The sequence below is a fragment of the Lathamus discolor genome, chromosome 5, assembly GCF_037157495.1.
Source record: "Lathamus discolor isolate bLatDis1 chromosome 5, bLatDis1.hap1, whole genome shotgun sequence".
Classification (NCBI taxonomy): Eukaryota; Metazoa; Chordata; class Aves; order Psittaciformes; family Psittacidae; genus Lathamus; species Lathamus discolor.
In genome coordinates, this window is record NC_088888.1 from 74,075,137 (window position 1) to 74,102,605 (window position 27,469).

Here is a 27,469-nt window from a genome sequence, read left to right on the forward strand (position 1 = left end):
TTGAACTGACAAACAGTAGGTTGCTTCTTTCCAAACAGTGATCACTAGAAATCCCAAGAACATCTTGTATCTGTATATTCATCCAACCACTGAAACAAACATGTGTTTTATGCAACACAGAATTCTCTAGAGAGAACCTTTAACTTATGAGAGCAATTAAAATATGTGTCTTAGGGACCTGTCAGATTGTGAATTGATGTGGCCATTGTTAAGGGAAAATATGGCTTGTTCTCCTGGTAATGAGGAAACGAAACAACAGAAGAATAAAAGATAATTCTGAGTAATTCTGGGAACATTCAACTGTTAAATAAATGTAAGCTGATCACAGGATCCAGTGCTCACAGGATGAAGAAAGGTTTGTTATGTAGTTAACAAAACAAGAGTTTCAAGGTTGTTCCTTTTGTCTTGATGTATAAAATGTAAAGTTCCAATTTTCTATCTAAATCTGTCCTACAAGATGTCTGATGCATACTATGGTGAGCAAAAGTGTGGAAAAAGCAAAGTTTAGTTAGAGAAAAGAAAGGCAGGGGTCAGGTTCTGCTAGTTTTTAGGCAGCATATTCTTTTGAAACAGCATCAGCTCAAGTCAAGCAAATCAAATCCATATTTGGCTTTTGGGGATTGTCTGGTTGTTTCTTTTACCATTGCACAGCTGGCTTGAAGGCCAAATTCAAAAACGGTAGGTACAAGTGTTACTGCTCTGTGTGGTATTTACAGAAGAGTAAGAAAAAAACAGTATCGGTTTTGGGTAATACAGATTTTTCTGTTAGACAAATAAACATGTATGTAGTGGACCGTGTCTCACAGGTGCATTGTATTTCTGAAACCTTCAGGAGTTTTCAGAGCAGTAACATGCTTTTGGGAGAATGTGTTTGATTTTAATTTTTTTGAAGGAGGATCAACAACACTCTCTAAAATACAGAGCACAGTACTATTTCCAGGTACTAAGACTGTAGAAAATATACTTCCCTCTTCTGTTGATTAGGTATTCAAACAAAACTGAAGATTTCCTATGCAATTCTTTGCATGAGGGATGTTGGTAAAGGTGGTTTCTCTTTTTTTTTTTTTGCATTTTCATACATTTTAAGTAATACAGTCATGATACTTTCATCATTTTTAGAGGATTTGGTTTAAATTTTACATTTCATTAAAATGCTTGAACCAGTACAGAACATGAGTGGACTTTTCATAATCTGCATATGAACCAGAACAGGCAGGTAGATTATTTTTGTGAATACTTGTTCACATTTTGAAAGACATCTGCAGGATAAACTGTATTGTCTGTGCTTGTAAAAATATTACAGGAGATGCATCTTTTTACATGTTTTCACTGCTGACCTCTTTCAGTTTCTGGATTGAAGGGGAATGTAGCACCACATGCCTTGTGTCTAGTAACAGATCAGTGAAACTTAGCATTGGTGATCAGATCAAAAAATAGACTCGCAAGCACTGACATAGGATAAATTGGGATAGTAGTTTTTGTTGGAGTCATGAGCTGCATACAAATAGTTCACAAACAGGGCGTAATTTGTCAAATAAATTGTTCATTGCAAGTTATTCCCATGGCTCTAATTGCTAACCACTAAGCCCAACTGACTCTGGAGAGCAGCTACAAGGCTGATAAGAGCCTTCAGTTGTTTTGGGGAATTTTGGTTGGAGGGTTGTTTGATAAAATATTTAAAATTCTCTATAAAGGCACGTAACAAGAATTGCTTAGCTGCAATTAAAAATTGTACCTTTTTATTCTATAATTCCTTCTGAGTGTTTCGTGTGAGACACTATCACACACCTGACAATTCTTGCGTGGAGTCAGATAATTTAATGGGAACCAGCTGTAGTATAATTATTCTTTATGGTGCCATCAGTCTTTTGGTTTTTGTTTTTTTCGCTAAAAGACGGTGTTACTCAGACTTGCTTTATCACAGTTAATCAATTTGCCCTTATGTTCAGCTTTAGCTTTGATACTGCATGCTTGTGAACTGTTAGTGGTTTTTAATAAACCTTTGCCACTGCTAGATATATAGAATATTATGGAATAAATACCAAATGAAAACTGGAATTAAGCTAATACCATGTCTTGGAGCATGTTAGATTTTGGAGTGGTTAGCTACCATACCAAGGATGATGTTACCATGGAGAGAGCTTCTGTTTCCATGACATTTGCTTACACATTTTGCTAGGCCTTCAGAAGAAGTAGGGTTTTGTCCTTTATCAGATTTGGTGGGTGTTGTTCCATTACTTCTGGAGCTCTGCAGTATCTCACTGCAAACATGTATGAACTAATATTAATGGTGACTGGCAACTGGACTGGTCAGGAAAAAAAAAAATGGAGGAGAAAAGTTATTAAAACTTTTAGCATGCAGAATGCAGGGAATTTTCATTAAATTTTTTGACTAGATGAGATATTCCAGCTAGATTTTAGCTGGATGTATACAGCTCTGCTTGTATGCATTTTAGGTAATCAAAAAAGCCTACAGCTACTAAAGAAGGAGAGTTTTACTGGTTTTAGGTGGGGGGAAAAAAGGTGTTTAGATGTATAACTAAGGGCTTTATATTGTGAGATTTAAATCAAGTCACGATGTTTAAGAATGAGCTGTTGCCACTAGGGATAACTCACAAAAGCTGTTTTTTCTTCAGATGAAAGATGTGCTTTTGAAATTTGAAAATCTTGGTAGCTAACCATAAAGGGGAGTTTCTTCAGTACTTGTTCTGTCAGTATCATGGTAATCTACAGGCAGCTCTTGCATTCCTTCTGCTTTAAAAATTCTGACAGCAGTCACATATAGTCACAACTCTTCTGCAAGATTGCACATACTTAAATATAGGTGGGTACGATCCCTGGGTGCTTGAATAGGAGCTAGGGAACAATATTACTTGTTGATATATATGTCCTGTTCTGTCCTGTACGAAGGGTACTGGGGGAGGAGGTATGCATCTAGTTACACCCCTAAGACAATATTCAGTTCCTAATGGCCAGTTGACTGTTCTGCTCTTCTGTTCTAATTATTTCAATGTGTTGGTTTTGTTTTTCTTTTTTTGTTTTAATGGTCTTTCTTTTTCCCCCAATAAAACTCTGATCCTTTGTGATACCTTCTTGGAGCAGAATATTCTGAAATATGTCCATTTGCAACACTTATAACGACTTGAGCGGATACCCCTTTTAAAATTTAATTTTTTAATTTTAGAGGTTTATCCAATTTCACATTTTGAAAGCACAAATACAACTGTTCAACTGAGGGACAAATATTCCCAGAAGTCTGAAATCCTGAGAATTTTCTATTTAATGTAACTAAAATTTTGGTCCGTCTATTTTAGTATTCTAGTAAGTGAGGAATGGTATTTTACCTAATATCCTCCCTCAGCTTTCATCATAATTGTTGTTACAACTTTATTTTAGCCACAGTGTCTTTGGTTTCCACTTGAACTGAATTTCTAGATCTTTCTGCCAAAAACGGTACCACTGACTCCCCATCTGGTAAATATAAGGTTCATGATCTCTGCCTAGGCTTTAGAATCATTTTGTTTTAACAAATAGCTTATTAAATAGTTTTGGTTTAAAAAAGTCATGTTCTCCTTCTGTTGAGGTTGTACTATACAGCAGAAAAGATTTTTACAAGACGGTTCATAACATGAGCTTGGTACTTGGTGTTCTTGGTGTCCAGAGAGGTGTAGCTGAACATGAGTCTCTAATTCTTTTGGGGGTACCTGCTGATTTGACTCCAGGTAGACTTACTTATTCACTTTGTTGCCATCTCTGTGCCTCTTTTCTCCCTCTGCTGTAAGAAAAATTTTTCAGGCTTCTGTTAAAGCTGTTTCACAAATAGGATGGTGCTTCACAGAAATCTAGCTTACTGTCTCGGAGTTCATAACAGCGTGCTTATCATTAACTCTTTGCATTTTAGTAACATTTACATTGGAATGATAAACTTGTGTTATCTTGGAGGTGGGAGGAGATATATAAAATATGTTCTGAATGTTATCACATTGCTTGAACCAATTATGGTATTTTTTTTCTCTATATCATTCTCAGTTGTGACAGAGATACTAAGTGTATGTTGTAGAGATTAAAGGAAGGATTATTGTCTCTTTATGACATTAGCAAAAAGGACTCATGGGAAACCAAGTAAGCTAAGAAAAAACTTCTAGAAGACTATCAGATATAAAAAAAATTTCTTGTGAATTGGCTCAGGTTTGTGTCTTTCTTCTCCCAGAATTACCCACTGATTGCATATCAAACATACCAGTGTTCACTTGATGGATGGTGTTGAATTGGCACCATGAGGAGCAATTCTCGTAGGAAATGCAATTCTTTTTAGATACCTTCCACGTTTGTTTGTAGAAGACCTGTGCTTAGCACTCTTTCTGTTCCCTCTCATTGCTTGTAGCAATGTTAAAAGCTGCCAAACCTGTTGACATTTGGTTTTGTGAATAGCTATTGTAATTTACGCCTTCCCTAATTCTCTGCACCTTCAGGTTCTTGCCTGCTCAAAGCAGTTTAATGTTTGGTGTAATTAAAGTAGCGAAAATGTTTAAGAGAAGGGAAAGGAGAAAAAGTGAGAAAGATTGGGAACTGTCTGAAGCCCTTCTGCCAGTAACAGAATGAAAGTTCCCTGCCAGCAGCAGAGAATTTGGAAGAGGTTCTTCATGGCAGTTGCTCAATACCAGTATTCAAACCTTGTCCGGTCAACAGTAGTGTGGTCATGCTTTGTAGAAGGGGTAAAAAAAATCCTATGTGGCTGAAACTATTGCTTTGTTTTCAGATTGGTTACAAGGTGTGACTAACAACCAGTATAAGAACCACTGCTCTTAATTGCAGAATGCTGCTCCCTGAGGAAGATGGCAACTAATCCTCACAGTAACTGAAGTACTTGGGGTGACTTCTTTCAAATACAACTTAAGAGTTCTCTGCCCTTTACTTGCAGTGCTCAGAAAACAATTACCCTATTCAACTTAACCTGTTCTTACCCAGACCCACTGACTTACTTGTTCCTAAGTCAGAACTATAAGGATTAATTCTTTGCAATGAGTGGGGAGGACCCTTTTGTTTTCTCCTTTTGGCATGCTATGTTTTTTCTTAGAGGAGCTTTCCCTTCTCATTATCCAGGAGTTTTGCCTTCTCATTATCCAAATTACTTTCCTGAAAATGCAGTTTTAAGTTGTGCTAGTCTTGTAGCAGACTGGAAAGAGAACATATATACTGATTTTTTGTCAATGTACTTTTTTTTCCCCTACTTTGCTTTTCATTTCCAAGCACATCAGCTTGCTGCTTGCGGAGTAAAAGCACTGTGAAGCACATGCGGAGTTCGACTGGTTGGATTTGCTTTCATGTTGTATGAGTGTTGTGAAACTGAGGATGTAAAATACGGGGTTTGCTGCTTTAATCTACATAGATAATGATGAATTTAATATGATAAAACCTCATCATTTTTTAATTTATGTATTAGAATGTGTAGCTGAAAAGGCTAGCTTCTGTTGTTGCTTGTAAAATACCACAGGATTCAGTGTACCAAGGAAGACTCATGAATATTTAAGCCAAGGAGATTTGTAGCCCAGTAAAATGTAATAAGCTAGAGCTTAATGACAATTTTGTGTAACATACGTTTGGCAACATGTAGAAAGAATCCTGCAGGCAATTCTGTGCATCATCTTTCATGCATCTCTGTTGAGCTCTAGGGACTTTTTAGCTCAGGAATTAAAAAAAGAAATTAGACTATGTCTGAGACCATCATGCCGCAATTTCTTAGTTTGTACTTGTACATTTCTCCTTATGTTCAGATTAGCTTAAAGCTGTAGCCCTCTGTTTGCTTTTCAATGTAAGGGTTTGTTCTTTTTTCAAGATTGGCATCTCTCAAGAAGTATTTTGGAATAGATTTTTGCATCTTTCTATTTGGGATTTGTAGTTTTCATTAATCTTTTGGAGCTCTAAGACGTTTTGCTGAAATATTATTCCTGGTATAATGATTATCATCATAGCTTAAGAAAAATGTCAACAAAACCAATGGTTTAATGAAATCTTAAATTTACAAGTTTTAGCTGCTGCAAATGTGGTCTCTAATACTGATAAATTACCCAGCTTCTAAATCACGTTATTGTACTGAGTCAGCTAAGAGCACTGCTGCTCACTTCATGGAGATTCTTTTGTTACACTGGGGATGCTTTTGCTGTCAGACTTCAAGCACTGAATACTTCCTGCTGATCCAACCCAACTTTTGTGATATTTCTAGGAGCCTTTGATCACAAACTAACCATCCACAAAGAAATAAGTCCTCTGAGAGACTGACTTCCCTCTCTCTCTGGTGTAAATTCAATTGACTGCACTTAAGCTTGAGTAGGGACAGAGGTAGTAAAAATGAAAGGAAGGAAGATGAGGAGAGATTAGGGCTGTTGGGCTTTGAGAAATGAGAGAAGATTTAGGCTGATATATGCAAAGTTTTAAACACTAGAGACGTAAACAGTAAGGTTCATAAAAAAAGTGATGTAATGAAGCAACTGAACAAACCAAAACCACAAAAAACAAGTAAAGGAGAAGGGCCACGAGTGCTCCTGTATTATCTTGGTTGTCCCAACAGTTTACTTCAGACACCCTTCGTCCTTTGTCAGCAGCTTCTGTAGCTGTGAATTAAGAGGTAATGTCCTAAACAGCCCTCCAGAGATGAATTTAGGTAGAATCATGTTAAACATACCGTGGAAAGAGGACATCAGTGTGCATATTGGTTGTACACACAAAGCGCATCAGCTGAGCATTGCTATGGTATCTGGCAGTACAGTTGTCCAGAGGTTTTTCTAGCTTGTTTTCTACATTTCAAGTAGTGCTGACTGAAAATAATACAAATTAGCTAATAAATAAAATGGAATTAAAATTGCTCCTGCCTTTTGTAGTTAATGCTGTGGCTTGTCATTGCAAACATTGCATTTGTTAGCTATGTTAATACCTAACTAGTTCTGAAAGACTAGCAGAAAAAACAGCATTAGTAGTCTCAAATGTTCTTATTTAAGGTATGTTTGAAACTTTCAGATATGTAATAATATAATGACTTGAAGAATATCTGAATCTGAAAATACAGAGAGCAGAGTATGATCTAGTACTTGTAAAGGAAATTTGTAAGTAGTATACATAACCAGTGAGGAGCAAGTGCCCCGTTTGCGTGTTTAGGTATATGAACATGTGTAAAGCTTCAGATAATCATCTTCCTCCATTTGCCACATGGGAAACAGATGCTTATTGGAGAACTGCTTTATTAAGCGCTTAGAACTCCATGTCTATGTTATGCCTAACTTAGCCTCTGTCTCACCCACAGTCTTCCATGATTATGGCCTTCTAGATGGTTAAAAATAAGAAAATTACAAAATAAGCAATCTAAATTTCATATCTTAAGTAGCAACCTTGAACCACCAGGCTGCAACTCTGTTGTCAGGACATTTATTTTGTCACAAAGGTAGAAGTATGTAGATTTTTAATGGCTAACATTCACCAAAAGCAGAATTTGGAGTTAAAGGCATGTACCATTTAGTCCATTGTGGATCATGTGTATATTAGCCGACAGTTGGAAAGCATTTACTTTTTTGGTTTTGCTTCAGATCACGGATTGGAGTTTTAGATCATGATATTAAGTGAAAGGACAAATACAAGCAGAACTGACTGAGAAATAGGTTTCTGCTGCTTACAGTAATGTGTGAGGGGGGGTGGTTAGGGAAGAGTAATGAGTAATTTTGTGGTGGCTACATTCTGATTGCTATAATCACGGATTTTTGAATGTGAACTGACCTCATTTATCAAATATTAATAGGATTAATATGTAAATGACATTAGCGATAAAGAAAAATCCTCATATTTTTCTTCTTGCTTGATGGAATATTGAGAAAAGCTATTAGTGTAGATGTGAAATAAGGTGTTTAATGAAACTGGAGGTATAAAGCTAAATGAAAATGCAAGAGTAGAAGACATTTAGCCCAATAATTACCAAAGAAGTCCAGTATAAATATTGCATTATCTTGAAGTTCAGAGCTACTTTTGGAAAAAGCAATTGAAAAAAACCCTATTAAAATATTAGCAGATTAATTTCTTCTAAACCTGATTTTCATTCAAATGTTAAAATCCTTAGTATAAAACATAATTGAATGCGATTTAAATGAGTACATATTAGTAGTATGTTTTGCTTTTCAGTCTGCAATGGCAGTTAAGCTTAATATTTCAGAAATCATTTTGGTTATAACCATTTTCTTTCTACTTCATATAGCTTCAAGTCACGTTTTCGTAAGAGACAAATTGTGGTACAGTAAGGTTTTCACAATAGAACCTGCTGCTTCTGGCTAACCAGTTCTAACATTTTAATGTATTAAAAAGTATCATTCCTACTTAGTCCTTTAACTCTCTAAAGGAAAAAATTCTGGAATACGCTAAAGTTGTGTCTGAGAACATGCATTAAATTTAATTTTTCCTTATTTCATGTTTTAAAGTGGAAGAATGGAAGAACTGGCACAGATGTGACTATATGGAGTTAAAGCAGCATGGTGACTTTGCTGTTAAGTAATGCCCTGTTGAAAACTTTATTATCAGGAGTGGGCTCTGTCATCCTTTTGACTTAACTGTGGATCCTAAATGATTTGGGGAACCCCTCCTGTCTTTTCAAGCCTTTTCAAGATTTGCTTTCCATGGTGTGACAACATTATGTTGCATAATGCTTGGAATTCATTAACAATCTTACTTTCAAGCTGATCAAATATTTATTGACCGTCAGCAAGTCTCTGTATTCTGATTAAGTTGCTGAAATGGGGAGAAAGCTGATATTTTGTGAGGACTGCAGCTCTTTGATTATTCAGGTGGTTTGAATCAGTAATTTAGAATACTAGGCATGAAAAGCAGCATTTATTAGTTTCTTTAACTTTTAGTGAAAGGAGGTTTTTTAGAGGGAGGAATTTGCTTTTTTTTTTTTGCCATCTTTTAGCCTGGGCATCAGGGCCATATGTCTATAGTTAAACACAGGTTGTGCTGGATGAAGGACTTGATTCAAGGTTTGTAAACTGTTAGGGTGAATTGGGATAGCATTTGGATCATGTTTTGGAGTGGTATGAACTTTGGAGCCATTTTGAGTTCTTACGCATTTTCTGTTCACTGTTTAGATTCTTCTGTTTTCTCTCAACTATGAAAATGCCTTTCACAAATGCCAAATGTTTGGAAAGCACTAGCGTTTAGCCTCTTCACTCTTAGGAGTACTTAAAAAAACCGTATCTCCCCATCTTTCCTTTATAAATATAGGGACAACTAGCTCTGCCTGCTTTTAAATTTCAAGAGTTTTTATAGAAATTATGTCAAACATCTACATGAAAGAAATCACTACTGGATATATTTGATTTGTTTACCTAAAGAATAAAGGAATCCTCCAGTCATGTTGGAAACACTGAGTGCCACTGAAGAGATTTCATTAAAGCACCTTTTAGCGGAATTTGTACAGTCGAATTAAATACAACACATACTTCCCTTGCTGACCTGCATTTGTCAGTTTCATCTAATGCATTCATTGGTAGAAATTTCTTAGATGCTACTGAATTCTTGAAACTCTCCAAACTTGATCAGCCAATATCGTTTATATCTCAGCTTTAGCAGCTCGTTGGTTTACTGCCACCTTATGATCATTTTGTCCTGCTCCTAAATGCATATTTTATGCACCCAAGTACATTTCTTAACCTTCAGATATAATGAGCACTTACACATTCTTTCCAGTGGCAACTGCTTGATACAGTTCTGTAGGCTTCAAAGTCTTGCATATAAATATTTTTTTTCCTGTGTGGTCAAAAACATGAGGTTTTTTGGTGTTTGGTTTGGTGTTTTTTTTTTTTTTTAATTAAAAGGCATTTTAGAAATCTGAGTAAGTTGTTTCAACGGGTTTCACACGTATCAAACATTTTGTTAATATGACTGAGTTTCTCCAAACTGTTCATAGGAAAAATGCTTTCTCTCTGGAGCAGTCACAGTTACGTTTCGAATTCGAAATGTTTAAAAAAGTTCCTGTCTTTAACAATCATGGCTAGCTCACATTAGTCCACTTAGTTCTAAATGGTATTTTCTAAACTGCAGGATTATGGTGTAGAACTGGATTTTAGTGAGGCTGGGTTCTTTTCTCTACAATTCAGCTGTTTCTTTGTGAACCCGGTTTGGGGTGTTTGGATGTACAGAGTGAATGGCCAGGTGGTACCTTGTGGGTAGTACAGTGGTTGTCCTAGGAAGGAGAAGATGGACAAGGGCAGGAAGGGATGACAAGGGCAGGAAGGGGAAGGTGATGGTTATTTCCAGCTACTTCAAGAGTGAAGCCAGCTCAAAACTAATGTGACCAGTATCGGTGGGATGCCTGGGGACCTTTCACATGCTTAGACCCCAGTGAGAGACTTTCTAAGAGTTCACTTTCTGATTCTGAGGCGTGTGGAATGTATTTGACAAATCTTGACCTCTATAAAGACTTTGGTGTGTGACAGTCAGTTTGGGAAGCTCTGCTGTATTTTAATTAACAACCAAGTATGATGGTTTTGTGCAAGAGTAAGCAATGATATTTTTCTCTTACTGTGTAATAATATTTGGTCTGTCTCACTAGCAGCTGCTGTCCTGATGTTTTTATTCCCTTGTCTACTCCAGATCAGTGGATTAGTTTAGTCACTACTTCAGTGCATCAGTCTCTGTAATCATGCACCCTGTTTGAACCTGGAGGCTTTTACTCTTGGACTTTTTTCTCCTTTGTCTCCTAGGTCATCAAAATGTGAGGTAGCTTTCCTTATGCATATGATTGATAATCTCTGAAGCTGATTCTCTGATCACTTGTGACACCACCAAATGCCATATATGCTGTAGTGTACAACGTAGCTTGCCTTCACCTACAAGGATGTGAGTTACGAATGAGTCCACTAGTCTCAAAGCAGTCTCAGACTACAATAAAAAAACCTGAACTTTCTGCTCCTCAACCAGGGAGTGTTGTGGTCCTGTGATCAGACTAGTATATCTCTTTCTTCCAGTTCTCAGTGCCCTGTTCAATATATGCCAAGAATTGGCATTAGTCACGTTTATCCGTCAGTGACCAAGATGCTTCTGGTGCCACATTTCCTTTTGCTTAGCTTTTTACCAGACAAAGTGGCCTGGCGGAGGTCATTGCTAGGCCACTTTCCATCATCTTTGGTAAGTCGTGGGAAATGGGCGAGGTGCCTGAGGATTGGCGGATGGCAAAGGTCACACCAATCTATAAGAAGGGCAAGAAGGAGGACCCGGGTAATTATAGACCGGTCAGCCTTACCTCCATCCCTGGAAAGATGATGGAACAACTTATTCTTGACTCCATCACTAGGCATATCAAGGATGAGGGGGTCATTAAGAACAGCCAACATGGTTTTATGAGGGGGAAGTCATGTATGACCAACCTTATAGCCTTCTATGAGGAAGTGACTAGGTGGAGGGATGATGGTAGAGCGGTAGATGTAGTTTTTCTTGATTTCAGTAAGGCATTTGATACTGTCTCCCACAGCATCCTCATAGATAAGCTAAGGAAGTGTGGGCTTGACGATCAAGTAGTGAGGTGGATCAAGAACTGGTTGAAAGGAAGAAGGCAGAGAGTTGTGGTCAATGGCGCAGAATCTAGCTGGAGGTCTGTGACTAGTGGAGTTCCTCAGGGGTCGGTGCTGGGACCGGTGCTGTTTAATATTTTCATCAATGACCTGGATGAGGGAACTGAGTGCACCCTCAGCAAGTTTGCTGATGACACAAAACTGGGAGGAGTGGCTGACACACCAGAGGACTGTGCTGCCATTCAGCGAGACCTGGACAGGCTGGAGAGTTGGGCGGGGAGAAACTTGATGAAATTTAACAAGGGCAAGTGTAGAGTCTTGCATCTGGGGAAGAACAACCCCATGTACCAGTACAGGTTGGGGGTTGACCTGCTGGAAAGTAGTGAACGGGAAAGGGACCTGGGGGTCCTGGTGGATAGGAGGATGACCATGAGCCAGCAATGTGCTCTTGTGGCCAAGAAGGCAAATGGCATCTTAGGGTGCATTAGAAAGGGAGTGGTTAGTAGGTCAAGAGAGGTTCTCCTCCCCCTCTACTCAGCCTTGGTGAGGCCGCATCTGGAATATTGCGTCCAGTTCTGGGCCCCTCTGTTCAAGAAGGACAGGGAATTGCTTGAAGGAGTCCAGCGCAGAGCCACAAAGATGATTAAGGGAGTGGAACATCTCCCTTATGAGGAGAGGCTGAGGGAGCTGGGTCTCTTTAGCTTGCAAAAGAGGAGACTGAGGGGTGACCTCATCAATGTTTACAAATATGTGAAGGGTAGGTGTCAGGATGATGGAGCTAGGCTTTTTTCAGTGATATCCAGTGATAGGACAAGGGGCAATGGGTGTAAACTGGAACATAGGAAGTTCCACGTTAACATCAGGAAGAACTTCTTTACTGTAAGAGTGACAGAGCACTGGAACAGGTTGCCCAGGGGAGTTGTGGAGTCTCCTACACTGGAGATATTCAAGGCCCGCCTGGACAAGTTCCTGTGTGATGTACTGTAGGTTACCCTGCTCTTGCAGGGGGGTTGGACTAGATGATCTTTTTAGGTCCCTTCCAACCCTTGGGATTCTGTGATTCTGTGATTCTGTGAAAGAAAGTAGAATACATAGGAAAGAACATGGGGTATTGCATGGTGGTATATGGGGAATATGGGGAGAATGCAAGTTGTTTGTATGGGTGCTTTGAGGAACAGGAGTTGGCACTGAAAAGGGAAGCTAGAATGAACAGAAGGCAGAATGCTTCAAGAAGTTTAGAGTCACAGATTAGCTGCTGATGGGATAGCTTATTTTCTCAAGTAGGTTTTAGTGTCTTGTGTGGTTTTTTTTGGGGGGTGGGTGGGTTTGTGTTTTATTTGGTTTGTTGTTGGGTTTTTTTGACAGATGAAGTATTTTACAAGTGTTTTAATGGTAGGGTTTGGAATTTTTGTGTGTAAGTGTGCATGGTCATGTTACTGTTTCGAACTTTTTCAGCAAACTTACTTATTTTTACAAAAGATCAGGTGTGTAGGCTAACCTGGATCATTTGGTGTTATGATGATGCTTGAATGCAGCCCAATGTGGGCTGCATATCTACGAGCTAATATATTAAGTCCCAGCTAAAGGTGTGAATATGAAAAGAAGTATTTCAGCTAGTTATCAACACCTTTCAATGCAATGCAAAAGAAAACAAAGGCCATATATGCTTTGTTTTGTATACTGCTGTATGCATAAGCAGTGAAAAGCAAATTGGAAGAGTAGATTCTGTTCTGTTGCCTACACTTATGAAGGCTTTTGTGAAATTACTCTATGAAGAAGTGTATGCTAGCCAACTGAAAAATTACCCATGCAGTGAGACTCAGACTTAGTCATTTTATCTTAAAAAAGGGGAGTAATTACATGAAGAACTGGGTTTACTCTAAACTAAAGCATTAACAGGATTCAGTGTAGAAATAAGCATACATTGTTAAGCACAAGTGTAATAAATGGCCATTATAACCTCCCTAGATATATGCTGTGGTTTCTTCATCACTTGGTATCTTTCATAAAGGTGTGCTGTAATTTGAATATGAATTATAAGCTTGAAATAAACATTACTGTAGTTTGTATAAGAATTATAAGCTTGATTCAAACATTGTTGTTTGAATTTCTTAGTCCTATATGCAACAGAGCTGCCTCAGTGAGCCTGCTAATGGTTTCTACTCATAAAAACCTATGAACATACAGTTGAGTCAATGATTGCCTTTCATCTTGTGGTTTCTTGATCCGTTGATGTGGTTTTTTCATGTAATTTGTCAACAGTGTTAGCAACTTCTGCTTCTCCAGCTCATCTCTCTGTAAGGACTAGCATGAAATTATTTATTACAATCGATCCTCTTGGTTCTTTAAAATGATCCAGGGTCTGTGGTGCAAGAAAATAAAAACACATTTTGGGTAATCGTTCTGTCTTTGTGTTTACACAGCTAAATGCAATTAGATTGGGTAGCGCAGCAGCTGCCCTGTGGATAGTAAGAGGCCTCAGAATTAAGTAGAGCTCTTCAGAGAAAGTATTTAACCATTGTTTTGAGCAGGAAAGAGGAGCAAATTTGTTACTATTATAGGTTTGCTGAAGTTAACCTTTTCCTTTCAAGTGAAAGCTTTAGTATCATGTTGAATGTGAAGTTGTTTGCAAACAGTTTAATTAAAACAGAAGAATATTGGTAATGGAAATGGGTGGATTTTACAAAAGAAGAAATATTTCTTCCTGTTTGTGAACCTGAGGCATTCTCGAATGTTTTAAAAATGCTTTTAGTGTCTTCATTCTGGTAAGTCAGTCTAACTAAATATCAGAATATGATTTCTGTAATGACAGAAGTTTTTTCTTGGTGTTAAAATATGAAATAGTAAGGTTAAAATTACTAACGATTGATATGTTCAAGGATACTTAATTAAAATTTATTGCTTTTTCAGTGTGGTTACATTCTTGTGTCATTTGCAATGTGGCAAGTTACGTTTGATGATTTTAAAGAACTGCATTAGATTCCCAGTAGATGGTTAACTCCATCCCTTCCTACCCCATCTGCCATCACTCCCCAGTGGTACTCAAACTACCATTCCTCTTGGGCAAGCATGGTTATTCAGACAAATCCTCCCTGAGCCTTCTGTGCCCTTTTTTAAATCTTCTTTCTGAATTGGTGTCTGCCAGCAGCTCCCACCTTAGCAAGCCCTCAGGATACCTTGCAGGGCCAGGTCTGACTAGTTTACTGAGGATAATTTGTAGCTGACAAGTAGCACCACTGTGATGTTTGGGAGAAAAGAAAGAGCTGAGTTCCTTGCTAGTTTACTGTCATTTGGAGGTGGAAGGAGCAGAAGAAGATGTGGAGGAAGGGAAATGAAAGGTGGCTTGTGTTATCTGCTGCAGCACTTAAGGAGGATGATATTTAATAAGGGTTACGGAGGTAAAGCTGGCTGATTAGGCTTTGTAGGATAGTAAGGCACCCTTGTCAAGGAAACTTTCCCTTCCTCCTCTAGATGAGGCACGAACTTCTCTCTTGGTCATCTCACCACCTCTTCCTTTTCAGTCGCTAGGAGAAATGAACCATTTGTTTTGTCTAGACTTTCAGCTGAAGTTATTCAGTCTTCCAGGTGGGTGTCTTCATGGTGAGTCAGCACTACCCCACAGCCCAGCCTGCCTGCCCAGAATGCAGTCCCAGAAACTAACCTCACTCTTCCTCCTACAAAATTGTAAGCAGGAAAGTCTATCCCATGTGAAAGCAGCTATTTGGAGTGAAACTTCATCTGCATTATGGGCTGCTAACCTCCCTGCTGTCCAGGCTTTCTACTGAACCACCCATTGAATACAAATGCTGAGAAGACGCATGGTTTTAGGCAAAACGAAAGCCTGTGTGAAAGTAATATCTGTAACTAACAAGAAATGTGTCAGCAAAAGTTCAGATAACAGAACTTTGTTTTCCAAGGGACAGCCTTTCTCTTCAGCTAGGGAGAAGTTAAAAAAAAGAGTTGCCCCTCTATGGACAACTATGGAGGAAGGGGGCAACTAAACTTAGTACTGGGACAGGGCAGAGGATTGGGGCTCTGCATGACCAACAACCCATCATTTTGCCATGCAGTGCTAAAATGACCCATAAAGGTCTTACCAAAAAACCCTGCCTATGGCTTGAGTGGACCCATTTCAGCCTTGGAGTTGACTATGAGGTTCAGAATTAATGACATTCAGCAGCCTAAGAGACATGCCAATGGATGTGCTTTTTATTGGGCTGTCTTCAGTGATGGGTCTGAATCCCAAGGTGTTCGATGTGCAGCTGAGTTTTAGGGTTATTTCTGTGCTCTTGCCTGAAGCTCAAGATCTCCGTAATAGGGGTACATTTGCCATGCTACTTGTGACATGTCTGTTGTTGCTGGCCTTCATTCTCTTGACCTAAGGTGATACTGATTGACAGCCCTTGTACACTGCAGCACTCCTGAAGTTAGTAACCTGTTGTTTCTGACAGTTATTTTGCTGCTGGAAAAGCTCTTGGTCCACTTTTTGTCAGCATAGGCTGCCAAGTGCTAACTGGCTAAGCTCCATCTTCTGGGAGACTAAGGTGGTTGATACTGCTTTTAGGAGAAGCCCTGACTGGAAGGGAAGGTTGTGAAAAAGAAATGGTGAAAAGAAAGGGGCTGCGGTTCTGCCAGAAGAGAATGGCCACAGAGGGTAGGACATTTATAGTAATAATTGTCATCATCATCATCATCAAAAGATACAAGTTGGGTAGGTGCTGAATGAGTATCAGAGTTGTAAAAATTTGAAGGCTGGGGTTTCATGGCCAGCCTGAAGACACTACAAGAAGGAGGACCCGGGTAATTATAGACCGGTCAGCCTTACCTCCATCCCTGGAAAGATGATGGAACAACTTATTCTTGACTCCATCACTAGGCATATCAAGGATGAGGGGGTCATTAAGAACAGCCAACATGGTTTTATGAGGGGGAAGTCATGTATGACCAACCTTATAGCCTTTTATGAGGAAGTGACTAGGTGGAGGGATGATGGTAGAGCGGTAGATGTAGTTTTTCTTGATTTCAGTAAGGCATTTGATACTGTCTCCCACAGCATCCTCATAGATAAGCTAAGGAAGTGTGGGCTTGACGATCAAGTAGTGAGGTGGATCGAGAACTGGTTGAAAGGAAGAAGGCAGAGAGTTGTGGTCAATGGCGCAGAATCTAGCTGGAGGTCTGTGACTAGTGGAGTTCCCCAGGGGTCGGTGCTGGGACCGGTGCTGTTTAATATTTTCATCAATGACCTGGATGAGGGAACTGAGTGCACCCTCAGCAAGTTTGCTGATGACACAAAACTGGGAGGAGTGGCTGACACACCAGAGGACTGTGCTGCCATTCAGCGAGACCTGGACAGGCTGGAGAGTTGGGCGGGGAGAAACTTGATGAAATTTAACAAGGGCAAGTGTAGAGTCTTGCATCTGGGGAAGAACAACCCCATGTACCAGTACAGGTTGGGGGTTGACCTGCTGGAAAGTAGTGAAGGGGAAAGGGACCTGGGGGTCCTGGTGGATAGGAGGATGACCATGAGCCAGCAATGTGCTCTTGTGGCCAAGAAGGCAAATGGCATCTTAGGGTGCATTAGAAAGGGAGTGGTTAGTAGGTCAAGAGAGGTTCTCCTCCCCCTCTACTCAGCCTTGGTGAGGCCGCATCTGGAATATTGCGTCCAGTTCTGGGCCCCTCTGTTCAAGAAGGACAGGGAATTGCTTGAAGGAGTCCAGCGCAGAGCCACAAAGATGATTAAGGGAGTGGAACATCTCCCTTATGAGGAGAGGCTGAGGGAGCTGGGTCTCTTTAGCTTGGAGAAGAGGAGACTGAGGGGTGACCTCATCAATGTTTACAAATATGTAAAGGGTAGGTGTCAGGATGATGGAGCTAGGCTTTTTTCAGTGATATCCAGTGATAGGACAAGGGGCAATGGGTGTAAACTGGAACATAGGAAGTTCCACGTTAACATCAGGAAGAACTTCTTTACTGTAAGAGTGACAGAGCACTGGAACAGGTTGCCCAGGGGGGTTGTGGAGTCTCCTACACTGGAGATATTCAAGGCCCGCCTGGACAAGTTCCTGTGTGATGTACTGTAGGTTACCCTGCTCTTGCAGGGGGGTTGGACTAGATGATCTTGGGATTCTGTGATTCTGTGTTATGTCTATGAAGTGGCATTTCAGGATGTTGCCGACTGTCTTCATAGCTCAGCTTCATCTGTGCTAGGTAGGTGCAGCTTTTGCCTTGGACTCTGGTGTCCATACGGTGGGGTGGAGTGCATTCAGGTATATCCCTGAAGTGAAATGTCAAGTTTGGTTTTATGTAAATAGTGTCCAATTTGCATGCACCAGAGCTGCCCAACTGTAGTAGTAAGTAATAGAGAACAACTGGAGGATTTGAAGTGCATTATTTTTTGCAAACTAAAGTGCTGGTGTAAGTGTACCTAGTATGGCTGCTAGAAGAATAAACATCCAAAAAGAGATTAGTTTTGTAGAATAATTTAGATTGGAAGGGACTTCAGGAGGTCCAAGCCTTTAAAGCTATTTGGGATAGTTTCTGATTTGTCAATATAGTAAGTTTCTGGTGTGGAGTTCTAATTTCTGTGGTTAGGCTAAGTTGAAGGGTTTCAGACTGAACTGAACTTTGTATTTGAAATTCTATGGGATCTGATATGTTTTAGAAGTAGTCGTGTACATGCATATTTGTCGGGGGGTGGTGGTGAGGATATCATTGCTATGAATGCTATATTTAAAATGCTAGGGAGTAGTTTGATCTCAGACAGATTGCTTCACATTTTGTTTTGGAATTAGAATATAGAAAAACTTCAGGCAGAACAGGTCTGCTGTATGCAGTGATTCATCTAAGGTGAAGTTTTCGCATACTTAACAAGCAGAATTCTTGTTTGGCTCCAACTCATGTTTAAAGAAATTGATTTAGCACTTAGCATTCAAACTCAATGATTTTCTACTGCTGTATTGTGTGTAACAGGACTAACCTGTTACAAAATTTAATCTCCTTCTCAGGGATTATTAATGAGTTCTCATTTTAAACTTGACTTCTGTGAATTTGTCTTTCATTATAATAATAGAAGTGGGGGGGGGAAGAGGGTGGAGGGCTGTATAACTTGTTCATAATATGAATGTTGAAATTTTCTTATCTAAGCCTTTGTATCTGTTTTGAAAAGATTATCTGTAAATTACCTGTTACCTTTACCAGGTGGTCAATGCTAACAGATTGCTGTGAAGTGAGAAGGGTGTTGCTTAACACTGGTCAAAATTAAATATAATAGTCAAAAGTGTATATTTATTGCCATTGCTTTCTTGGTAAGATATCTTGGCTAACTTGAGGTGTGGTAGAGATAATTTTTCCTCCTTTTTTTTTTTTTTAATTAATAGGACAAAACGTTTAACTGAGGCTAGTTTCACACTGTGCTGGTTATAGAGGTAAAGAAAGATAACACAATTTTAAAGAACAAATCCTCCCCCACTCCCCTTCAAGCAAGTCAGACAATTAATTTTGTAATTAAACTTGAGTCAAAATTGTGGATCCAGCAGTGCAATTACAGGTATGAAGATGTATGCTGTCAAAACATTGCTTTTCATTACTGATCTTGGGAGTAGTTCCTGTCTTGTGTGAAGTTGGTTTCTTACTGATGTTTAGGAAGGTGTCACTTGCCTATCTTGGAAAAAGAATTTGAAAAGATTGTGTAGTAGATCCTATGTGGAAAATATACATTGGTGCCTAAGCATGGGAGGGTAGAAAATGCAATTCCAGTAAGAAAAACTGAGGGTGGGTGCAGGTGTCATGGAAAATCAGGAAATAAGTGAGGCCAGTTAAGTTTGATGTCTGTACTAGACAAAGGAGTTGAGACTATAATGAGGAATACAGTAGTTGATAGTGTGGGTAAACATGATATAGATGGGGAAAATTACATGCCTTTTTGAAAGGTTACGTCTCTCCAACAGAGGGATCAAAATTCATTCGAGTAAGGCTAGTATTTCCCACTGAGACTTCCAGAAAGCCTCTGTCAAAGTTTCTAATGAAATATTCTTGAAGAAACTAAAGCAGATGTGAGACTTAAAAGAAAAGGTTCTTCCACAGGTAAGTAATTGGTTAAAAAGTAGGAGTCAAGAGAAGGGGTACTGTTCAGTCCTCACCAGGGAGAGGGGACTCGCCTGTACTGTGCATAAGCAAGCTGAAAAACAGGTTGGACTCTAAAGTGACATTTTCTTGCCAGATCAGCAAGGACTGGTGCTCATTGTGGAGAATTACAGTAGGCCATTACAAGACTGGGTGGTTGAGTGATAAAACAGCACATAAACTTTTATGTAGATAAATGTAATGTCTGAAGAGAACAAATTTGTAACTGCACACGTAAAATGATGGCCTCTGAGTCGAATATATTTTGATGCACATAGAAGAGTATGAAACTATGGGTAGCACAGAAGCAATGGGTTTGATTGTTCAGCATCTCTCTTAATATGAGCCATAGGGAGTGCAGGTCTTTGAAATCAACAAAAGCTGTTTCAAAATAAACAGAAGGTGGTGGTTTTCCCTGCAGTGTATTTGGGCTGTGCATGAAACATTGTGCTGCGGGCTTTTACGGCTGCCAGAGGTTTATGTGGTCTTACTGGGGAACTAGATGAGCTAGTGCAGGGGAAACTGTGAAAATCATCTACATCAGGAAGTCTCTGAGCTTGAAAATGGATAATCTCTCAGAGAGTAGTAGTAGAAAATATATACGATTGCCCTGTTTTTCACCTTCCCTGGGCACATGTTGTTGACATCATTGCGTGTTGTCGGAGTAGGATGGTAGAGCTCTAGTGAGGCCATTCTTAGGTGGTTATATAGATTGGATTCATCTCTTCTTCAGGATTTGAGTACCGTGACTCAGAGAGATTGGTTTATTCCTTTCCTGTTGGTAAGAATTAATTTCCTAAAGGAGCATCTAGTGTTTACAGGGTCTGTGTTCCAGGCCGAATTAAATACAAATAGAACAGAGTCTGCAATCCTGAAAGAAGCCTGGTCCTCCCTTAAAGGCTTTTCAATTTTTTCACATTGCTCAGAAGAAATCTTGGTCTTTAATTGTAAAAATGGGGTATTTTACAATGCTGTTATTTGTTTCTTCAGAAAGTAAGGCTCCTGTTTATAGTTGGGAGGAAATATTTAGTACTCATGAATGCAGAAGTAGTCCAAATTTACCTTTTGGACAGAAAATATGGGGTATTTTTTTTATTAAGATTGGTGTTTCTGAACAAAAGAGAAAATTTCCTCTTGAAGATGATTAGCCTCTCTTTATAGTCTCTTTAAAGCAACGGTATGTAAATGGATGGTTTGGAGCCATATATTAAACCAGCTGAGATTGTTTTCTAAAGTCAAAGACTGTGTCTAATCTTAATAGCTTAGAAGGTCTCAAAAATATGACCTGTGCATAAAAAGAAATTGATGACTTGAGTATTTATCAATAAATCCATCACTGTAAACACTCTAGTAACCTTGCTCTGAAGATTATCGCAAATCAATAAATTACACACCATGTCACACAGAGGCTTAATACAAGATTTTAGGCTTTGTATATGATTGGCAAATATTGCTTTTATGGAATGGTTGAAGACCTCAGTCATGCTAAAAGACCGAAGAGCAATCATTAAGATAAATTTTCTGTTCCATACAGCAAAATATATGCCTGTTCCAACAAACTCAGCAACTCAGCTCTATCCTGGATTCCTTCGTGACTGCTCTAGCTGTTGTTTCATAAATTAAATTGTCACTACCTGTGGAGAAATTTATCACAAACAAAAGTGATCCCCCTAGTTCTTCTTTGGACTAAGAGGTAAAAACCTAGTAGTAGTAATTGTCTTTGTCCAAATTAGAAACTGCAAATGAAAGAGAGCAACAAGTAATCTCTTTTGAACACTGTATTATGTCCTATGATTCCTGGGACATACTTTATGAATAAAAGTTACATAGAATGTAATTCCACATTCTCTTCATATCAGATGTGCTAGAAAATGGCAGGAAAAGTTAACTGAAAATGATATTTCAGTGCCATCTGCCTTTATCATAATTCTCATATTCAATGCTCACAACCAATTGAATATATGCTAAAATAATAAACACTTTTTGTAAAATTGAATGTGAGCACTTTAAACTATACTTAAACACATAATCTGCAGATTAAAATATATAGATAAAAATTATGATCAAAAAAGCTTAAATGCTTTACTGAGCATCTTATTTTGTATATTCTGTTTTCTTTACTTAATGCTAGTTATGATGTGTGGCATGAGTCCTTAAATGTTTTTTACGCCATACTGCATAAGAGCAGATTTTTAGTTTCGGAAAGTAGAGTATGGAACTATAAGGCAAGATAAATCTCATTACTATAAGAATTTAAAGATGAGATCATTGGAATTTTAAGATATTTCTGATGAATGGAAAAGAGCCAGAGAAATGAGGGAGGGAATAGCAGGATGGTGGCAACTAAAGGAGTATTTCTTTACCAGATTTTTCTGGTTTTTGTAAATTGCTTAAACAATACCTTTCAAAATCCCATTTTGGAAAGGTGTGCAGGCAACCAACTTTCTTCAAATACCTGCTGATGTTATAGCACAGAAGTCATATGAAGGGGAAATAGGGTGGGAAGAGAAGAAATAAAGTAGATGCTTTCATAACTTTACTATCACGCAGTTTTCTGATTCGAGTGAAACAAGGATGTTTGATTTGGCAAGACTTGCAGATGTGGAGGACTACTGAAGAAAGTTGCTTTGCAAGGGAAAATTTTTAAATAGAAGATAGCTGGAAAGAAATGGCATAAAAGATGTGGAAGGAGAGCAGGCATAGATAAGAGCAGCTCCTTTAGGTTGTCACGAGGACAAGGCTAAATCATTTAAACATTATTCAGATGCTGAGACTATTGTGGAGAAACATAGTGCAAAGCCATGCATTGTTAGAATAGTTAGTTGGGCAGGTGACTCTAATACTGATGTTTGAAAAAGGTTTATAGGGCCCTGAATAGGAACCAGAATAGAATGCCTGAAGCCATTGCCTTCAGATGTTTTAAGGGTCATGGTGATAAAATCAGAGCTAATGCGCTCTAGCCAGCCACGTTGAAATTCCAGAAGAAGCTTTTAGTAGGTTATTTTTGTCATGTGTCGCAGAATGATGGCTAAAAATGTTTGGAGCTGATTTGCATTTCAATTATATGGAACTTGTCTTTACTCACTGTCTAGCAAAAGTCACCATCTTTCTTCAAGAAATTATAAGCAATACATGCTGCATTTATTTTGGAAAGAGTAACTTTCCATTTTTATGTGAGAAAGCAGAAAAATCTTCATCTGCTTTTGTCACTTCACACGTAGAACTGTTAGATTTAGCATCAGTAAATATTGTATTTTGCAAATATTGAACACTGCATGGATGCCATGTGATGCCAGTGATTCCTGTGTTATCAAAAGACACTGGATGTTCTTGGTCTGTTTTTTGAGGTAAAATTGCATAATTTTTTTTTCATTGTGGATTAATTAATATCCAAACACTAAAAATTCTGCATCTCCAAAAGATTCTTTTGCTTTTGTCTTGTTCATGTTAATTCTGATTTTCTCCATGAAACGTATTCTAGTAAGGAAAGGGTTAGCAGGTTGGCTTTTGCTGTTAGCTGGGAATGAACAAAATGACAGCTTACTAAACCAGAGCAGATGATAGAAGAGATCATGAGAAACCAAAGCCCTAATTTAAGAGAAAATTCATCCTCGCAACTTTTGGTATGGATGTTTCCTTATTTATGTTCCTTTATGCCATGATATTCTTTAATCTTCACGTGAATTCCCTTGGTACATGTTTCTTGGAACATGTTTCTGATGGGCCTTTCTAATAGTTGGCAGTATGGTGACCGCTGACTGTTTCATGTTTTGTCAGCCAACAGCATGGATAACAAAAATACTGTTCATGAAATTGTTAAAAAATGTAGAGATTATTTTAAATGTATCTTTAATGTATGTTACTGTCAGTGTGTTCATTTGTTCTGCGCTTTCTTTCTTGAAATTTTCCATTAGCCAAAGAGAGATAATGAAGTATGCTAATTTTTATTTCCATTCTCAGCTTTTTATTATAGGCAATGGCTTGGCTACAGAGCCTAAGCAGTTTTAAAAGGGAGCAGCAAATAAAGTAGTGAAGCACAACTATCTCTGTGGTAATGGAATTCATTGTTTCAGTCACTAAGTATTGTAATTCATTAGAGACAGCTAATATAGTCTGGAATGCTGAATTGTTACTTTCAAAACTAGTGAAAAGCAATAAGCATAATTAAACTGCTTTTTAATTTGCTTCAGAAATACAAGCCTGGTCGGTGCGATGATATTTTGAAATGGAAGCCACCCAGCCTGAACTCTGTTGATTTTCGTCTAAAGATAACAAGAATTGGTGGAGAGGGGTATGTAATCTCTTCCCTTTCTAGATGCATAACACGCACGTGAATGTCCCAAAGCAGTTAATCTCTCCTCTTGTATTTCTTGACACTTCCTGAGGCTAAGCCTTTCTGTATTCTGTAAAGTTTGTTCACTGAAGATACAGGCAACTCTGGTAATCAGTATTGTACTGAAAACAGTGGCAGATGTTTATAATGCAGATTTACTCATTCTTAAATCAAGTTTCATAAAATTTGTTTTAGAAGTTCTGTTTGGATTTGGCACTATGTTTTGGCGTTATGTTTTTGTTTTTAGAAAGTGGGCAGGTTGTATTACCTTAAGTTCTTATATAAAATAACTATTTCCCATTGGTTTTATGCAAATAGTAGCAACCTATGCTTTCTTCCATTTTAGAATTCTGCACAATGACAAATGGCAGTTGTTTTATTAGAGAAACAAAACTTGACATTTTTACTTGCTAGGTATTCTTTGGTGTTGCCTTTAAAACTATTACAATCTTTACAGAAAATGTGGGTTCTAGTAGCAGAAGACATGGGAACCATTTGCCTAGTTCAGGCACTGCACATGTTAAACAGGGGCGATTTCCATGTTCAGTTGTGCCAGGGAGGGGAAGGGGAAGATTGAGTCACTAGATGAAAGCTTGCCTTGGAAAAGATTTTGTTTAAAATGAAGTTCATTGATTTTTAGGTTGCTTAATGTTTTAACATCTGGGACTCATTTCAACTGACAGTTTGAAATACTGACATTTAGCTTTTGTTTTTCTTGGTGCCACAGGCAACTCAATACAAGTAAACAATTAATTCATATATTGCTTACATGTTCCATAGTGCTAATAATGGCCCATCTGACTTTAGACATTTGCATGTCATCTGAATGAATATATTTGGTGAATAGAGGGTATCTTAAGGGTAGGGGGTTTGTTCTGCAAAATGTACTCAACTGCCAACTTTGGAGCATTTCATGGGGTCAGAATTATCTATTCAGATTTCTGTGCCTGAAAATGCATTATCAGGTCCTCAGTAACAACATAGCTATTTCAGAGAATATACCGGAATATTTTAATTTTCACTTCAGAAAATCAGCTCCTTACAAACATTTGATGTTTGTTCAGCTTTTAAGTCACAGAGCAGTGTAATATGAAAGATTTCTGGGGAAAAAGAAACCCAGATGTAAAATATGACCCACTCTTTGATAGGAAGGTTACTTTTATTATGATATTCTCATGACTTCTGCTGGACTATATAAATATACAGTAGTAGCTTGTGATACAGAAGCAGAACATAACAGATGACAAAATGTCACATAAAAAAGGAGTATTTGCTTGATCAGTTATCACTGATTTCAAACACAAAACTGTCAGTGCTGCTGTTTTACGCTCAGTATGTTACACTGTAGATTATTTGATCAGAACATTAAAAGGTTATAAAATATGAGCCAGAAAAAAAAACAAACACCTATTCCTAATAAGTTGGGCATTTAGTAGCAAGTTACTAAAGAATGGCTGATCCATTGTGGAATTGGAAACACTCTCTAGGATGTAGAAAAGTTCTGCCGTATTCCAGCTATGTGAAAATAACTGCATTGCTCATACTGTGGAAATAATTATCCGAATTAGTCTGTAAATACTGTAGTCCTTAAATATGTTAATATTTATGTTCCTCTCCCAAGCATAAGAAAAAATAATCTTAGAAATCTGACATTTGATAAATAAAGTACGATTCTTCCAGATATGTTTTACTTCATTTCACATGATAGTTGACTGCTATTAGTAACATTAGTGCATTCATCCAACAAAAAGAAAACTTAATGAAGTACTTGGTGGAAAATAATTTGCCTTTGTTGGAAGAGAAGTATTTATGTTAAGTAATGGTCTATGAAACCATAGCTTCTGCCCAGTTAAACACGAATAATGATTGAAATACTCCAGGTTTAGCTGCTTCAGTTGTTAATTTGAGTATCCAATTTATCGCTTGGTGAAAGATGAACTCATTTGAGGAAACATCAGAATTATACTGATTTTGAAGTTGTTGGCTAGAGTTTTAAAAGAAGCATCTTTAATTTTAGACTGTAAAAAGGCGATTATTGAGTTCTGAACACTACCGTAATAAAATGGTTGATTTATGATATAACTAAAAATTCTGGTTTGATGAACTGAATGTCTTGCTACTGGCAATTCTAAGATGACAGCATCGGGCTTCTTGCCTCCCCCCGCTCCCTTGAGATTAAAAGCAAGCATGGATATTGGCTTCAGCCTTTTAGGTAAAAATAAGTTTTCTTTAGTAATCCAAAAAGAAATCCTGCATGTATTTGACAGCCAAGTAATATACATGTGTTTGAACTACTGTTAGGGAATTTGTGTCTTGTTTTGCTGTGGTTAAGCAATAGTATTTATGGAAATAGAAGGTGTGTCTTTGTATTGAACTCTTAGTGACAAATGAGGAGTCAAAGTATTGATCTCACATACATACCTGATAGCTTGAAACAGTGAGGAAAGGGATTGTCTGTAATTCCCAAGTCCTCTGTTCTGATATACAGGCTCATCTTTAAATCTGAAATGCAGCTATATCTAAACATGAGCTACAAGTTCTTATCACAGTTTGCAGCCTAGCCAGTAGTGTGTGTACAGGCTGAGCCTGTATCACAAAGCTGCAACCCTGCAGCTCCTGTCATTATATTTCCCTGTTCACTTAAATAGTGGAAAAAGCATATAGGAGCATTATTTATTCAGTAGCGTGAGATGAGAGCAAGGTCAGCTGTTGGACATGTCTTTTTGGATAGCATATGTAATTGAGATCCTGAACAATCTTGTGCAATCTTGTGTATTTTTCATATGAATAAAGGAGTTACCTCTAGGGAGTTTGCCAGATTTTAGTCAGCATGATTATTTTCTATCTACCTGAAATTCCCCTGTGTTTTCAGTTGTGTGTTTCCACCCATTGATCAGTCCGCAATAGCAATGTTAACTGCAAAATAGCTGCTGTTTCACCCAGATGTAATTCAGCTATGGATGAATGACCAGTTGTTTTTATCTAGGGTTCAGTTATTTCACTGTTGATATTGGAGGGAGTGTTGCTATTGAATTGAAAAGAAGGATTTGGCTTACAATCTACACATAAGAATAAGGTTTAGAATAAGCTTTCCTGTAAAGAGGAAGACTGCATAACAAAGAATAAACACAAAGAAAAAAGATAGTATTGAATCTCAAAGAAAGGCAGGGTTTCTGTAACCTCAGTGATCTAATCCTGACACTCCTGTTCAGTGCACACCTTTAAAAGGTGCATTATTGCACCTTAGTGAGTTACAGCTTATCAGTTGAGCCACGGTAATTGTCCCCTGTGTGTTGTCATAGTCCAGCCTGTCCAAGCATCAGGACGATGGTTAGATTAACTCTTTATGTTGTGTTTGCAAGAATCCCAGCTTATGCTTTCTCTCAATCTCTTCTTATCACATCAATATTGTTACTTTTATTAGAAAAGAAAAGAAAAACAAACCAACCCCAAAACAACAGCCAGCAACTTA

The 27,469-nt window shown here is 38.2% G+C and overlaps 1 protein-coding gene across 4 annotated transcripts in view; it reads left to right on the plus strand.

Moving 5' to 3' along the window:
* RNGTT (RNA guanylyltransferase and 5'-phosphatase) overlaps positions 1-27,469 on the plus strand; it is a 192,070-nt gene that overhangs the window by 105,125 nt on the left and 59,476 nt on the right. For all 4 annotated transcript variants that reach the window (XM_065681256.1, XM_065681254.1, XM_065681255.1 and 1 more), the window contains one exon: positions 23,855-23,955. In XM_065681256.1, coding sequence (XP_065537328.1) covers positions 23,855-23,955 — 101 coding nt within the window. The remainder of the gene's footprint in view (positions 1-23,854; positions 23,956-27,469) is intronic.